Source organism: Raphanus sativus, chromosome 2, assembly GCF_000801105.2.
Source record: "Raphanus sativus cultivar WK10039 chromosome 2, ASM80110v3, whole genome shotgun sequence".
Lineage (NCBI taxonomy): Eukaryota > Viridiplantae > Streptophyta > Magnoliopsida > Brassicales > Brassicaceae > Raphanus > Raphanus sativus.
The window spans coordinates 22,798,546-22,815,589 of NC_079512.1; the positions used below are offsets into that span (position 1 = coordinate 22,798,546).

The 17,044-nt window shown below is 35.0% G+C and overlaps 4 protein-coding genes across 4 annotated transcripts; 1 reads left to right on the top strand and 3 right to left on the bottom strand.

Moving 5' to 3' along the window:
- Positions 1 to 513: 513 nt before the first annotated feature.
- On the bottom strand, positions 514 to 1,387 carry LOC108837833 (uncharacterized protein At4g26485-like). Its single transcript, XM_057004229.1, has 3 exons — positions 1,237 to 1,387; positions 931 to 1,089; positions 514 to 794 (listed from the first exon to the last, which is right to left on the bottom strand). The coding sequence occupies exons 1-3, from the start codon at positions 1,385 to 1,387 to the stop codon at positions 514 to 516; spliced, it is 591 nt and encodes a 196-aa protein (XP_056860209.1).
- A 2,466-nt stretch (positions 1,388 to 3,853) lies between these two features.
- Positions 3,854 to 6,449, top strand: LOC108842278 (heat shock protein 90-2). The gene is made up of 2 exons (XM_018615143.2): positions 3,854 to 4,043; positions 4,266 to 6,449. The coding sequence occupies exons 1-2, from the start codon at positions 3,921 to 3,923 to the stop codon at positions 6,231 to 6,233; spliced, it is 2,091 nt and encodes a 696-aa protein (XP_018470645.1). The 5' UTR covers positions 3,854 to 3,920; the 3' UTR covers positions 6,234 to 6,449.
- A 251-nt stretch (positions 6,450 to 6,700) lies between these two features.
- Positions 6,701 to 9,214, bottom strand: LOC108842279 (calcineurin B-like protein 2). Its single transcript, XM_018615144.2, has 10 exons — positions 9,090 to 9,214; positions 8,410 to 8,442; positions 8,128 to 8,285; positions 7,959 to 8,041; positions 7,817 to 7,876; positions 7,620 to 7,728; positions 7,473 to 7,525; positions 7,305 to 7,385; positions 7,119 to 7,231; positions 6,701 to 6,991 (listed from the first exon to the last, which is right to left on the bottom strand). Exons 3-10 carry the CDS (start codon positions 8,249 to 8,251, stop codon positions 6,934 to 6,936), a joined length of 681 nt encoding a protein of 226 aa, XP_018470646.1. The 5' UTR covers positions 8,252 to 8,285; positions 8,410 to 8,442; positions 9,090 to 9,214; the 3' UTR covers positions 6,701 to 6,933.
- Positions 9,215 to 10,955: 1,741 nt separating this feature from the next.
- Positions 10,956 to 15,219, bottom strand: LOC108824884 (oligopeptide transporter 1). Its single transcript, XM_018598258.2, has 6 exons — positions 15,074 to 15,219; positions 14,536 to 14,740; positions 13,997 to 14,445; positions 13,108 to 13,205; positions 12,436 to 13,008; positions 10,956 to 12,139 (listed from the first exon to the last, which is right to left on the bottom strand). Exons 2-6 carry the CDS (start codon positions 14,603 to 14,605, stop codon positions 11,068 to 11,070), a joined length of 2,262 nt encoding a protein of 753 aa, XP_018453760.1. The 5' UTR covers positions 14,606 to 14,740; positions 15,074 to 15,219; the 3' UTR covers positions 10,956 to 11,067.
- Positions 15,220 to 17,044: the final 1,825 nt, after the last annotated feature.

Below are 17,044 nucleotides of genomic sequence, written 5' to 3' on the forward strand. Positions count from 1 at the left end.
TAAACTGTCTATTTCGTTAAATACAGTAAATTTATAAATTTGAATATAAAAATAATCTTTCATGTTTTAGTTTTCCTTTCATAATTTTCAAGAACAGTTACATAATGTGGTTAATATTAGCTTAAAACTCATAAGTTTCAAAAAAAAATATTAGCTTAAAATTTATATACGATTTAAAATTCATAAATGCATAATAAAATACTAAAATTTTGCAATTTTGTTTTACAAAAATCTATTATGAAATAAACATATATATAGGGATTACTGACTATAAGAAAACTCATCAATTTTTTTTGTTTCGGTTGATAGAAAAATTCTCACGATTAAATAATCAAACAACACCTCGTTAACTTAAAATTATTTTCTGCTGTGGAAGAAAAATGTTTAATTGATAAAGAAATTTATTGATAATGCAGAAAAATTAAAGAGATGCAAAAGCCTTTTTAAGCTCCGCTTCGTTTGTAGGCCGCACTTATAAATAAAACTCAAATGAACCTTCCCATGAACACACTTTCAACAAAGATACCAGTGCTTCCTAAACATGAAAGTAGAAGATAATCCAACAGGGAAGCTAGCGTCCCAGTCAATTCCACTTCCTCTCTTGTTGGAGTAACCTGGATACTGACAGGTTTCAAAATTCATTTCCCTGACATAATACAAACCACTTTCTTCACCAAGAGTCTTGATATTCCAATTGGTAAATGGATGTGCTATCTTATGGGTCACATGAATCTCTCCAATGGCATTAACTAACTCTCTGGCACTTCGTAAAAAGCCTTTCACCACTTCTTGATGTTGCCTAGGACCACACAAACTTGTTTAATAAACCAAAAATATAACAACAACAAACCAAAATATATACCAAAGAAACAAGATTTACATACGAGATGGTGTAGCTATCAGACTCACGCCCAAAATGAAACCCTGCATGAGGAAAATTGAATATGATTCTATCATATACAATCAACCGGACCACGCGATGATCTTTATCCATGGAGTGAACATTAACACCGTGAATCACGGTGCACCCACGTCGCTCCAACTCTTCTACGTTATTCTTGGCATCCTTGTACTTCTGCTCTAATTCCTCTACAACAAGTATATGATTTTTTCAGCGCAATTATACATGCTGATGATACCCCTAATCATAATTTAACATATTGAAAATTGAATTCAAAACAAAAATGCTGGCCTCTAGCATCTAAAGCGAGACGTAAACAATTTGCTATTACTTACCTCGAGTATCAAGCGAAGTTGCAGTGATGTTAGTAGCCGAACCAAAAGCTTTGGCTAGACATAAAGAAAAAGAGAAGTCTCCTTCTCCAACCAGAAGTATTTTCTGCTTATTGTTGTAATGACTACAGGTTATAGTATTTGAAAACTCCATTTCGTCTACATGCTTTATCCCCTCGACACCATGCATATATTTATATGTAGCTATAAACGGATATGAATTGAAAGGATCAAAGAGTTTTCTTTCTTTGTTAATTTGACTCTTCGAATGTTGTGAGTAGTAACTATTTACTGTTGACCAGCATCGATCATTTAATCTCATTCAGCCATACATAGTAGTGCATTTCTAAGAAGACAACGGGACACAAAAATACTACTCCCTACTACTACTATTTGAGTCCAACATAGTGTTATCATTATTAAAAAAAAATATTTCATCCGTTCTCAAAAGTAAGATTTTCTAGAGTTTTCACGTTTATTAAGAATTTAATAAGTATTTATATTTTAGTTTACAATTTATTTTTCTATACACTTTCCAATAACTATCCACCAATCAAATTTAATTAATTCAAATATTCACAATTAATGTTTTCTAAAACTATAAAAAATACCTTAAAATATAGAAAATCTATCTTTGTGAAACAAAAACAAAATTAGAAAATCTTACTTTCGGGAATGGGGGAGTACAAACTAGAATCGCCAGTATTAGTTTTGTTTTTGCCAAATCTGTTTGCTCTCCTTAAATTTATCAACAGTTTTATTATTATTTTTGGTCAACAACAGTTTTACTCAAATAAAGATAGTGTAATGTAATAATTAAAACCGTACTCAGCTGTAGCCATGGGCATTCGGTTATTGATTTCGGTCTGGTTATATTTTTCGGTTTTCGGTTCTTTGATCCTATAGGCTTAGAATCCGTTTAGATATTTAGAAAATTCGGTTCGGCTTCAGTTTTCGATTCAGTACGGGTAGCAAAATTAAAAACCAAATAATATGCAAGATAATTTTGGATATCATTCAGTTTCGGTTCAGTTCAAGTTTTTTGGTTAATTTGGGTTAAAATGTCAAAAATCAGATTTTTGGATTAAATAACAAATTTTCTGAATTTTCGAATAAAAAATTTAGATGATTCAGATACTTTTAAATATTTCATAAAAAGTATTCTACTAATTCTTTCTTTTTGGTATTTCAGTTAATTCATAGTATTTAAAATTATTTGATTATTTAGAATTAAATATAGTTAATACTTATAAGTATATAAATTATATTATATAAATTTAGGTACTCATTTGGTTCTTGGTTCAGTTTTAGCTTGATTCCGGTTCGGTTCCGATTCTTTGAATTTAGAGATATAGGATCCACGAAGGTAATCGGCAGGGAAACGGTTTAGTTCGTTTCGGTTCTTTTGGATAAAGTGCAGGCTTTGACCCAAAAAAAAAAGGATAAAGTGCAAGCTATTCAGATGGTTCAGTTATGGAAAATATTTTAAATAACTTATTTGTAACAAAATCTTTATATATGATTATGGTTTAGTTTGTCAGGATGATTATATGTATTTAAAAATCTTTTTAAGTGGTGACAAATTTGGAACCAAAATAATAGGCACTTACGAATCATGGAAATCATCTTTGAAACAACAAAAGTTTAAATATTGTGTAATACTCTATTTGTTTTGAAATAATATATATTTTAAAGAAAAATATCTTTAGATAGCTTTAAAAAAGTTTTTATCACAAATATAGCCTATAAGAATTAAAATGATTAAAATGCTTCACTAAATAGGTAAATATATACTTAGAATTAACTAATTTAGACTTTAGAGTTTAGAGTTAAAGGAATGAGGGTTTGGGATGGGTTTTAAATTTTTTAAAAAATTAAACATTTAAAAGTAAAAATTGTAAAAATAGTTTCAAAAATATTTTTTGAATTTCAAAAAAAAAATAAAAAAATTTTCAAAGACTTTTTATTATTTAACATCTGTTGTGTTTATTATTTAACATCTGTTGTATTTTATATTTAACCAATCATAAGAGTCCTATAAATACATTAATTTCTAACAATTGTATCAATTATATAAATTTCTAGAAAACACTTAAAATTGTAATCATCGGTATCCACAAACTTCGGTAAATACACACGTAACCTCTGCGATTACACCAGTCATTGCCCTAAATTACATGTGTTTCTTTTCTACTATTTTTTTTTGTTGCTGTTTAGTATCTCTGAGGACGAACCCAAAAAAGTCTAACTGGCTATAGCGACCATAGAACAACATGAGACTGAGAAGACATCCCTCATCATAGCCTGTGAATCCGTTATCAATAATCTAACTGACCAAATCGGTTTCTCTTCTCCATAGATATAGAATACTTTATTTTACAAAATAATGCACATTTAATTTTAGGATTAGTTTTAAAAATAGAAAAATAACAAAACAACTAAGAAGAAATAGTTAATTTCACTATTTAGAATTAGCAAACAAAAGATCTCGGAGAGAGAAAAGTGGAAACAAGAGAAGGATCTAGAAACACACTGTTATTCTCCTAATGAGAGTCGAGTATATATATATTAGCTCCTCTCCTCTAATTGAATCGCATCTAATTTCTTGATAAAAGATATCGCAACGTTTTGAACAAAAAAAAAAAAAAAAAAAAAGATATCGCAACGTTAATCACAGCAAACGAACGATGGCAGACGCAGAGACTTTCGCATTCCAGGCGGAGATCAACCAATTGCTCTCCCTCATCATCAACACCTTCTACAGCAACAAGGAGATCTTCCTCCGTGAACTCATCAGCAACTCCTCCGATGTACGTCTCTCTCTCTTGATCGATCTGTAGATTAGATTCCATTAGCGTTACTGTTTATTCCGAATTGAGAAGATCTGTATGATACTAAAACATTAGGTTGAATGATTTTGTTTTCGATCAATCAATTGTTAGATTAATGTAGCTCCAATCTATACTCATTCAATTGTTTTGTGTACGTTTTATTTATTGATTGGATGTTACTGTGTTGATGATATACTACAGGCGTTGGATAAGATAAGGTTCGAGTCGTTGACGGATAAGAGCAAGCTCGATGGCCAGCCTGAGCTTTTCATCCACATCATTCCCGACAAGACTAACAACACCTTGACCATTATCGATAGTGGTATCGGTATGACCAAGGCTGATTTGGTTAACAACCTTGGAACCATCGCTAGGTCTGGCACCAAGGAGTTTATGGAGGCGTTGGCTGCTGGAGCTGATGTCAGCATGATTGGGCAGTTTGGTGTTGGTTTCTACTCTGCTTACTTGGTTGCTGACAAGGTTATCGTCACCACCAAGCACAATGATGACGAGCAGTACGTGTGGGAGTCTCAGGCTGGTGGTTCTTTCACCGTCACGAGAGATACCTCTGGTGAGAGTCTTGGTAGAGGTACGAAGATGACGCTTCATCTGAAGGAGGATCAGTTGGAGTATCTTGAGGAGAGGAGGCTTAAGGATTTGGTGAAGAAGCACTCTGAGTTTATAAGCTACCCTATCTCCCTGTGGGTTGAGAAGACTGTTGAGAAGGAGATATCTGATGACGAGGATGAAGAGGAGAAGAAGGATGAGGAGGGTAAGGTGGAGGAAGTAGACGAAAAGGAGGAGAAGAAAAAGAAGAAGATTAAGGAGGTTTCTCACGAGTGGGATCTTGTGAACAAGCAGAAGCCTATTTGGATGAGGAAGCCTGAGGAGATCACCAAGGAGGAGTACGCTGCTTTCTACAAGAGTCTCAGCAACGATTGGGAAGAGCATTTGGCTGTGAAGCACTTCTCTGTTGAAGGACAGCTCGAGTTCAAGGCTGTTCTCTTTGTTCCCAAGAGAGCTCCTTTTGATCTCTTTGACGGTAAGAAGAAGCCTAACAACATCAAGCTCTATGTCCGTCGTGTCTTTATCATGGACAACTGTGAGGACATCATCCCCGAGTGGCTGGGCTTTGTCAAGGGTATTGTTGACTCCGAGGATCTTCCTCTCAACATCTCGAGAGAGACATTGCAGCAGAACAAGATCCTCAAGGTCATCCGCAAGAACCTAGTGAAGAAGTGCCTGGAGCTCTTCTTTGAGATTGCTGAGAACAAGGAGGACTACAACAAGTTCTACGAAGCTTTCTCTAAGAATCTGAAGCTCGGTATTCACGAGGACTCTCAGAACAGGACCAAGATTGCTGAGTTGCTCCGTTACCACTCCACCAAGAGCGGTGATGATCTCACCAGTCTCAAGGACTACGTGACAAGGATGAAGGAAGGCCAGAACGATATCTTCTACATCACCGGTGAGAGCAAGAAGGCTGTTGAGAACTCTCCCTTCCTAGAGAAGCTCAAGAAGAAGGGGTATGAAGTTCTGTACATGGTTGATGCGATCGACGAGTATGCTGTTGGCCAGCTCAAGGAGTTCGAAGGGAAGAAACTTGTGTCTGCAACCAAGGAAGGATTGAAACTCGACGAGTCTGAGGACGAGAAGAAGAAGAAGGAAGAGCTAAAGGAGAAGTTTGAAGGACTGTGCAAAGTCATCAAGGACGTCTTGGGAGACAAAGTGGAGAAGGTTATCGTATCTGACCGTGTGGTTGACTCACCCTGCTGTCTTGTGACGGGAGAATACGGGTGGACAGCAAACATGGAGAGGATCATGAAAGCACAGGCTCTGAGAGACAGCAGCATGGCTGGATACATGTCGAGCAAGAAGACGATGGAGATTAATCCGGAGAATGCCATCATGGAGGAGCTGAGGAAAAGAGCTGAAGCTGACAAGAATGACAAGTCTGTGAAGGATCTCGTTCTTCTCCTGTTTGAGACTGCCCTACTCACATCTGGTTTCAGCTTGGACGAGCCCAACACCTTCGGGAGCAGGATCCACAGGATGTTGAAGCTTGGATTGAGCATTGATGAAGACGATTCTGCCGAAGCTGATGCAGAGATGCCTCCTCTTGAGGATGACGCTGATGCTGAGGGAAGCAAGATGGAAGAAGTGGATTAAGAAGTTGACCAAGGGTTGTAGTTAATAATGGGTTTTTCTTGATTTTTCTCGTTTTTTTTTCATTGTTGGAACTATTATGTCAGAGTTTTATCTCTTCTTCTAGAGAGTATTATTAATGGTTTTTGATAACGGGTTGTTATGATTCTCTTTATTGTGCTCAATCTCCATGTCTCTGTGATGTTTCGAATCTGTTGTTATTGTGGAGGTTTGGTGTCATGTGGTCACGTATCTTTCTCTTCTTCTAAGGACACTCATGTTTCCTGCCCCTCAAAGCTCTCTGCCTTCGGAACTGAACGAAGATCCTCTACTCACCTCTCTAACGGCCTTTCATCTTCCTTGCCGCAAACTCCCATCTTCTTTGTACGGGATGACGGTCAGATTCAGAATCAGTTCTGTAAATTGTTGAATCATCGTTTCTTCTTGGGTTTATTCACACCCCAATTCATCCCTATACTTGCTTGGACCAATTAACCTGAAAACTTTACATATCATATACCAAGATGCAAAAGTTGTTACCTACAAACAGGTCTGATCAAAGATGTGGAACCGAAAAGAATTCTGCTTCACAGAAATAGCTCAATGAAAACAAATAAACTTTGTATTTTGCTTCACAAGAAAAGAAAAAAAATCAACGAAACAAATGACCAAAAAAAAACATAAACTCTTGCTGCTTGCTGTTTTTTTTCTTTTTTCCTCATCATCAGGTATCTTCAACTTGAGAGTGGAACACAAAGCTTGGAAACGTAGTCGTGATATCCCTGCAAGCACGGACACAACACGATCACGACCTTTTTTTTTACTACACTTATCATCAATAAAGAAAAAGAAACCAGAGAAGCACTTATGTTATGTTATAGAATTTACATAAAATAGATAGAAACTAACTTGAGATACTGAAGAGTCATGTTCTTGAGAAGGCTGGGATGTCTGAGAACAAGGCTTCTCCACTCCTCCCAGTCAATCTTTCCATCGTGTTTTGTGTCTGCTTCTTCAAACGTCTGCGCAATCAAAAACAAACTTGGGAGAATTACTTCAACTAAAAATGGTATTGTGCGCAGTAACTAAACTTACCTTGTCGATGATATCCTCAATGACAGTATCCATCAAGTTCATTCCAGATTCAGCAAGCGTAGCCACAACCATTTGTTTCAGCTGGTCACACAATGTCCATGTAGTAGTAGTGTCTTACAGAGTTGTTTATATATAAATGCTATTTGAAAATCTATATAAGTTTTTTACCTCTTCCCGTTCGATGAACCCTTGCTGTTTAAGATCATATAGCTGAAATGAAACTGTAAAAAGAAAAAAAAGATTTATAAATACCATTAATCTAAAACCAAATCGATGGTGGGATATGTTTTTTTTTGTTTTTCTCCAAGTTATTACAGTGGATTTTGTCATCTATAGGCGCATTTGGGTGAAAGACAGAGAGAGCACGAGCAAACTCCTCGAACCCTAGTATCCCATTGTGCTTTGTATCAAACAAATCAAAAACCTACAAAACCAAGTCACATATGTCGGAGCATTACTTTTCAACTTGATTTTTAACAAAACACTGATGGTGATGAAGGAAGTAAGAGTACCCGATCTGCAAACAAGCTCTCTTTTTTATTTGTCTTAAATAAAGCCAACTGAAACTCTTCCTGATACAAAATAAGATATGAGTAAACTAGACTCTACAGGGAATGAATGAGTGACGAAAAGGATCATAAAAGCAAGATCTACCTTGTTGATTAGTCCATCGTCAATAACGGCACTGCTGATTTTCTTAAACAGCTCATAAAGAGCTTCTATTTCACTCACACTAACTGCACCATAAAAATGATTTATCGTTATTCCTCTAATGGTACTTCCTAGAATCATATAAAGAAGAATAGAGAAGCTGAAAGCGTACAAACAGTGTCTCTGGCAAGCAATTCAGGGTCACCAAGGCCACCAGGTTGTTTATACAAATCAAGATCAAAACACCCTAAAACAGAGGTGCATAAATGCTTGAAACCGTCTATGCACTGCGCCATAATATAAGCTTATGCAAATCAAAACTCTTCATCCCTGCAAATAAATAAATAAAAATAAAAATAAAAATAAAAAAGAAAATAAGAAGTTTTGCCAAGTGAAAAACATAATCATATGAAGAGATTAGAGATTAGAGATATATATATAAAAGGATAATCACCTTTAAACCATTTCCAGATGTGTCTGAGATTATCTGTAATGTGTAAAAAAAAAGAAGCAAATGAGATGAAATCAGTCTTTTGGCAAAGGAGTAGCATAAAGATGTTTTTATGTAGTTAACACACACAACTTGAAACGTTAAGACAAGGGGATGAGACAAAAGAATGTTGTATAAATCTCGAGTCCAATAATAAAGGGAACAACAGGACATTGCTTACAAACTAGAAATTCAAGTCACTTTTGTCATTATTACCTGATGATTACTTTATGTCCACATAAACAGAAACGAAGCCATCATTGAGAAAGATAAAAACAATATAATAATGCAAGCCTTAAAAAGTTTTAATCTCCTCCACCCACTCAAGCAAAATCATTAAACCAAATTTTTGTTTTATTTTCCTTCCTTAAAACATCACAATTACGGAACAGAGTTCGAGAGTTGTAACTTAAATAGTAGAAAAATAAGAGTAATAATTTTTCTTTTTGGTCAACAATAAGAGTAATAATAATAGTAACTGTAATCACGGGAATCGAGAAACCAATTGCGAATGCTAGAAAGAAATCGAATTATACAATTCAGACGGATTCAACTGATTCAGAGATAGAAATCACGTTATGTAACACTTTATAATCAGTAGATTGAACTGAATTGGTCTTGCAGATTAAGAGATGAAAATTTACTGATTTCGATGCTTTGATTGATTGATTCTCAATCTCAAGACGGCTGGAAGGTGGAGGGAGACGATTCTGTAAGCAAGAGAAAGTTAAAAAAGAGACAAATAAAAACCTGACAAATCTTTTTTTAAGCTATATATAATGAACAAATAGCATAAATAACTTTGTTTTAAAATTTTAAATCATTTAATTATGCTGTTGATTACAGTTGTTAAGCCACGAAGGAGTGTTTATAAACTTAATTTAAGAAGAAGAAGCAATAAACAACATGTCACACGTCGCATTTTGGAGCATCCCATCCTGTTTGTGTCAATGCTGCGCTGTATCCAGCCAGTATATGAATGACTTCGTCTCAGTCGAGGCTAAAATTTTGCAACCGTTTAATTTTTCGTTTGGTTTTTAATTCCGGTTAAGTATAGAATAACCCTTATTAATTTTTACTCCCTCTATTTTTATATAAATGTCACTTTAATATTTTTCGCACAAATTAAAAAAGCTACGGAAATATATATAAGTTGTTATTAATTATATCTATCAGACCAAAATAATTTGAGATAAATAAAATTATTTATAAAATTAATGCAATTTGTAACTAATTTTCAGCTGAAAATAATTATAATTTGCGTTGGAATTGTAAAGTAACACTTTTTATGTAACAAAAAGTGTTAAAATAACACTTATTATGAAAAAGAAGGAATAACAAGTTTGCTAGTGTTGTTCAGGTAACATTCTTTGAAGTGCACGAAGTAACCCAACCATAACAAAAATCTCATAAAATTCAATTCGATTAAGAAAATATCTGATGAAATTGGGTAATCCGGTATAAATTCAGGTCAACCCAGATCCGGTTCCACTGTCACTAAACAAACAAACCAAAAAAAGTCTGATCTCAGAAAGTCACTCTCTCTCGATTACTTTGCGACTACTTGTTCTAATCCCACCTTACTCCAGCGAGCCAGCCCTGAGATTTCGGAAGATATAGACGGTTAACGAAATATTTTATAAATTTGGGGGCTAAAAAATTATTAAATAAATTTGAGAACTTATTTATATATGAATTTTTTTAAAAAAAAAAATTGGAGATTTTAGTCTAATGTTTATCCGGTTTGGCTAAGGGCCGGTCCTGCAAGCGGAAGAGATTTCAAAGGACTGGTATTTCTAATGAGAAAGATATGAGATTTAGATGTTAGTCAATTAAGTAAGGAACATATATTACTCTACACCAGTATAGCTTCTTTGCCATTTGAGAGTATCGTTTACTTGATGAAATTTTTTTTTGATGAAGTTAATAATAGGTCAAATTTTCATTCTATTCGTTTAATGATTCTTCATGTTGTGTTCATATTCTAGCTATGTGTGAAAGATGCTTCCAAGAACTGGAGAGTGGTTGGAGGTAGCAAGTTACTCTTAAAAGAGCCATCCGCCAATGTTGTTTTGTCAGATTACATTTCGTCTGAGAAATGGAAATACGTGATAGATTTTGATGATCATCTTGATGTTGTCACCAAGTAAGTTAAGATACACACTAGCCATATATATAAATAAAACCTACAACCTTTTGGTCATATCTCTCACTCTAAAACTGCAGGGGCTGGCTAAACTCTGGACTTTTCAACTGAAAGACGGATTACGGAATATAGAAATATTCTCAGGTCCTTTGTTTTCAATTTCCCTTAAATCATGTTCAAGTATTATCCAGAGCTTACAGAACAGAGCTCAGTTTACTTTTAATTGGTCACATCTTGAACCAAAATTTTATCATTTGAAAGATATATTTTGGGTCTTGTTCTCGTAATGGATTTTTCTTTGGTTGCATTTTGATTATATATTTGGAACGAAAGCTATGCTTGATTTGCTCTTAAGCATGAAAAGTACATGGTTAAAAACCTAAAGAACATGAAACCAAATATAATGCTTTACATTTTTTTAAATATCAACATTAACCCTTTTGGGGCAACAACAACACTTTGATCTGCATCAAACCTTAAAACACAGGACAGCCTTCAACAACAACCCCTTTAGCTGTGGGACAATGCGCAAGAGGGCAATGGTCTGAGTTCTCAAGCCCCCACCAATCAGGTATGCTTATATCATTGTTCTGAAACGCAAAGAATATCAACACTCCCATGATGGCGGTACCTGCATCAAGCGCCGCAGAGAGGATGTAGTTGTGCCTCGCCCACCAAGTTTTAAACTTCCTGAAAATGTAGTAGTTGAACACAACCCCAACAATGGTCCATGACCAGTAATGCACAGCCTTGGCCTGTGGCATTGGGCTTACTGCTGAGAAGATCAATGGAATGTGGATAAGCTTGAGCCATTTCTTCTCTGGGAACTTCTTGGATAGGTACCAGAAAGGAACTGGAGCCAAGATACCGATGAGGAAGAACCAGTTCATCCCGGGGTAGATACCTTCTTTGGTGAACATTCTCCTCGGACCGATCACTCCCCATATGATGGATGCATTGTAGAACACTTCATCTCCAGGACAAGTCCATGGACTACCCACTGGGAGCAAGTCCGTGTTACATATGTTCTCCACGGAGGAAATGAGCCACCAGGTTGTTCCGAAGCAGACGGACGACGAAACCACGGTTGCAACGAGCTGGACGATGAACATAGATCTTGGAGGGATCTTCATGTAGTGACCAAGCTTGAAGTCTCCAACGAAGTACAAGGCCTGGGACATACTGATGTATCCGTAGGTCTTGAAAGACACGTTGGCTAGTGGCTTTCCCGGGTATAAGTAACCGATGATCAGTTCGGTTATAACGTTAAGACCCATCTGCTGGTTCGTGGTGGCTTGGATAACTCCGATAGGCAATGTGAAGAACATGGCGATGGCACATGCTAGTACAAGTCCCCACCATGGAAGCTGAAGCTGCTTGTCAAAGCCCTCACAAGCGTAGAGTGCTAAACCAAAGGAAATAACGAGGATTGCGATGAACCACCATTGAGGCACTGCTTGGTAGTTCTTCTTCATCAATCTTGAATGCACGTCCCCGAACTTGTCCTTTGTTGCTGTCGTTGCCTTCTTCCACATTCCCCATATAAACCTTGAGATACAAACAACACACAAAAGAAGCTTAGAAAGAGAGAGACATGACCGTCTCGAATTATTTATAGACCATGTTCAAAAGATATTAATGGTATATTAAAGATGTAATTGAGTAGTTTAAAAGATTTATATCTTTAATTATAACGTTTTTTTAATTATAAACTCTAAATTTAGCACTATCACTAAAAGTTTAGAATTTTATATCATAATTTATATAAAATTCTTAATTTTCTGACTTGGATTCTGTTTGAACGCTTGCTTTATTTGCACGTGCTGTATGTCAAGATCACTTACTTTCCGTCATAGAGGGCGACATGAGAAATGGTAGCGGAGAGAGAACCGAAGCTGAGTCCATAGAGCAAGGCAAACATCACACTCAAGTAGAGCTTGCTGTAGTCATTGTAAGCATCTAGATTGATATCAAAGTCCTTCTCGTTGAGGATACGGGTAATGTTATAGGAATGACCAGTCATGTCAAAGGTCTTGGAGGTGTAGAAGGGGAACTTCTGCGCATCGTAAGCGTTGCTCCAGTAAAAGATAGGCAGAACAATGTACAAGAAGATGAAGAATCCAGCAAAGAAGTTGGCTATGGCGAAAAACGGCACAGCCAATGGACTGCCTAAGAAACCAGCAACGGTGGACCAGTCAAGACCAAAGGAACCAATGCCTAGACCCCTGAGCCCTGAACCGAGTATCTGAGCGGTGACGGAGCTTTTCCAGATCCAGCAAACGAATGAGATTGCGGAGATGGAAGGGAAGAGGTAACCAGGGATGATGTAGTAAGCAAAGCTGATGCCGAAGACAACCAGGAAGAACTTTAGTCTTGTTTGTTGTCCTTTTTGCAACTCCTCTTTCTCATGTAAAGCTCTGTTACCACAAAGTCAAAATGAAAAAAAAAACGAGTTGAGAGACTTTAGACACAGAAGAGCCATAAACCAGTACTGGATAGATGGGATTGAAACAAACCTAAAGAGTGAGACTTGAACCAGGTTCGACGGCCACCACATGTAAGGAGATTCAACGAGGAACTTCCTGAAGATTCCAGCCCATCCATATCCCAACAACTGCATGAAAATGATTGTCAAAGATCAAGAACCGTAAAAAGATTGATTCCTTTAGCATTTCCGAACAAAAAAATTACACTTTTAAATGTATACTTGCGAGAAAAGTAATCAAGAAGCTTTTTTTTTTTTGAACAACGTAATCAAGAAGCATAGATGTTGTCTTTTTCACTCATCCCATAAAAATAATTTTATTTTTCAAAACAAGAAAAAATAATAACATCAAGAAACAGAACTTTTCTTTAAAATTAATTTATTTGGTATTTCTGGGAAACTAAGGGGTGTTATTGAATAGGATAATTTAATAGAATTGAGTGTAATTTAAATCCAGTGTTATTAGATTGAGTATTTAGTAGAAAGAATTTAAGTCCATTGAAAACCCTTGTTATTCATTTTTTTCTAGATGTTGTTAGAATTCAGTTATGAAGAATTTCAATGGCATTCAATGTATTTTTTTAACTAAAACAAATCCATCTTTTTTACCAATATTCTTAAATAAACCAGTACTTAAATTCCAAAACTTGATTTTAATTTCAATATTCAATAACACCTCCTAAATGTCTTTGGTATTTTACCAAAAAGAAAAAGTGTTAAAAGAAACTGAAAAAAAAATCAAGAATCATAAAAATCAAAAGCATAAAATTGTCTTTGCATTCATAAAACTAGTTTGTCTTTTAATTTATTTTATTTTATTTTATTTTTAGTTTGATTTTTAAAAGACTTATAAGTTTACAACTGCAAGAAAAATAATAAAATATCATCGAGAAAAAAACACAGTTATGGTGATTTAATACCTGAGTGGTTTGTGTGAGCAACATAGCGGCGGCGACATTGAGTTGACGGTGGTAAAAAGCTTTAACAATGGTTATAATACCGGTTGCATAAGCTCCTCCAGCGCCCGTATTAGCAAATATCGAGATAAGCACATGTTCCTTCATATTAAACGGACCAGGGTTAAACGACCACGACCAGCTCGTCCCAGGAAACCCAAATTTCTTTGTCGGAAGCGTCGCAGCCATGAGTTTCCCTAGGGGAAGTGTCACGATCTGAGCCGCAACCGAAGACACCCAAAGCTGGTTCGACCGGAAACTAAAGAACTGGTTCACGAACGCAAGTAATATGCAAGAGATTAGTCCGAGTGTCCATGTACGGAACGTTAGAACCGGTAGTGTTGGATCGTCGGTTATCGGAACGGTTAACCGGACTTCCTCAATCGGACTATCATTCTCCTCTTCTTCTTCTCCTGCACGTCAAATCCAATCCCAAAAAATCTCTTAACCGGTTAATAAGAACAAGAACCAAAACAAAACCGGTATAAACCGAAATACATTACCGTGGATAACGACTTTGGACTCGTGAGGGTTGTCCTCGGAGGGTTTGGGTTCGTCGAAAACGCTCGTCATTGTTTTTTTATCTTCAAGCTTCTTTTTCCCGTCCTTCACGATGGTTTTTTTCTTTCCTTGAAACCGAGGTGTCTCCGGCGACGGTGACCGGAACTCTAGTCCTCGATAACCGGCCGGAATTTTAAAAAAAGAAGCCTGAAAATTAAAGAACACGATAACGTTTTCTTAGTTCTGTCATGATTGTTCCCTTCATAAATAACTTAAAAGACAACTTACACCACACGATCTTTTTGTCTTTTTACCGTTTTACTATAATTAAAGTTGAGGATGCCGTAAATAAAGGATCGGTTTCCTCTACCTTTGAATTTATTTTGAAACGGTTATTAATATTATTGACGCAAAAAGATTAGCTATATTCAGAAACTTGGAAGTTTCTACTTAGTCAACGGTAGATTCTAATCATGTGTAGACTAGAATCTAAAATCAAAGTATACATATAGTGAGAAAGCAGATGGAGATAGACAACACCTTTGGGAAACTTGGGTCAACTCAACTGGTGTTAAGGTGTTGGAGAAGCCCTAACTCGCGATTACGGAATAGCTCTTAGAGAAAGTTGTGAATAGAGAGTTCTTTGAGAAGATGCGTATTTATATAGGACGAGATGAAAATCTTATCTTACAGGGTATATTTCACAGTCACTGCAGATTCTCTGTATATCTATAAATAGATTTTAATACGATACGCTTTGATTCCATATTCTATTTTTGTACAATTGTATGCATGGTTAGTTAGTTCTAGCGCATTGTCTAGGTTCATGATTAAGTTGCTGTTGCCAGCTCTATTGAGTTTGACTGCGATTCATCTATGGTAAGAAAGTTCGGATCGACCTGGCAGATTTAATTCCTAACAGATTTTTTTTTGGAAAATCAAATTCAAACTAGTCAACGTAATTTATGTCAGTCCTAAATTCAACTGCACGATTTTGTTTATCAATTAAATCTTTTAGATTATCTAATACTTCCTCCTTTTCATAAATAATGCACTTTGATATTTTTTACACAAATTTAAAAAATGATTGAAATGCATTTAAATTCTCACTGATTACACATATTCATTCCGTTTCATTTTATTTGTCGTTCTAGATTTCGACACACAGATTAATAAAACATTTAAGTTTGTATATTTACTAGATAAAAACATCATTACCAATAGAAAATAGCTTCGAATCAAAAGTTAATAAATTTTGCATTGAAATCATAAAACGACACTTATTATGAAACAAAAATTTTGTTCTAAAATGACATATAATTTGAAACGGAGAGAGTATTTATTAGAGTAATTCTTGGGTTCACTTCTTAGAGTGAACATATATGTTTTTAGTGAATACATTTTTTCTCATCTTTTAAATTGCATTGGTTCCTAAATTTGTATTTTCTTTAAAGGTTATTTTTAATCAATATGTGTTTCCTCTTCCATATTGATATTAAGAGGTTGTGAGAATATGTAAAGATATGTCTTTTCATAATAATGTTAATCAAAAATATTGTCTAAAAGACATGTCTCTTCATTTTTACAATTGCATTGTTTGAAAGATGTGTCTTTTCATATTCATAAAAATGTGTTTCTTTCGTTTTTGTCTCTACAATTGTTTTTCTCCAACTTCATGATTTGATTCACTTTTCCAGAAAACTAGATTTTGACCCGCGCTTTGGAAGTGCGGAATATTTTACGATAAAAAATTTCACTAATAACTTAACAAATATTTTGGTAATTTTTAAAGAGTGTGTATTTAAAATATTTTTGCATTTAAATCAGTGTTTTTAAATTCAACCCGATTGTGATTATACCCGTTAATCCAGAGATCTGACAATTCAATTTTGGTTTTTAAAATATTCATATTAAAAAAAATTACTAAACCTCGAGACTAACCGATTGAACTGATGGATGACCGATATGTAATCTAATTGGATTTAAATTGTAATAGTTTCATAATTTGTAATCTTATAATCCAAATTTTAAAGTTCATTATTTTGCAATTTATGAAATTATGATGTTTCTACAAAATTCTAAAGAGAAAATGATAGATATAAAATAACTAAGATTAATTATTGTATTGTCTGGAAACATTGATAGTAGTATAAAAAATATATTGTTTGGAAACATTGATAGTAGTACAAAGAAATAAGTATATTGTTTGGAAACATGGATAGTAATATAAAGAAAGTAACATTAGTGATTTAATGTAGGTTTAACTATAAAGTATAAATGTGTATTTAATTTAAAAACTTACAAAATAAATGTTAGGTCCACCAGAATGTTTCTGTTTTAATAAGATAGATAAATCAATTTGAATGTCGTTTATTAGATGTCTTTGTAATCCATTCTATTGTTGAATGGTTATGAATGATATGGGATTAACTATGCTTCTTTTTTACCGAAGAACAGTCTGTTTGTCTGTTCTCAGATTATTTTTAGATTCTATCTTCAAACTTCAAACTT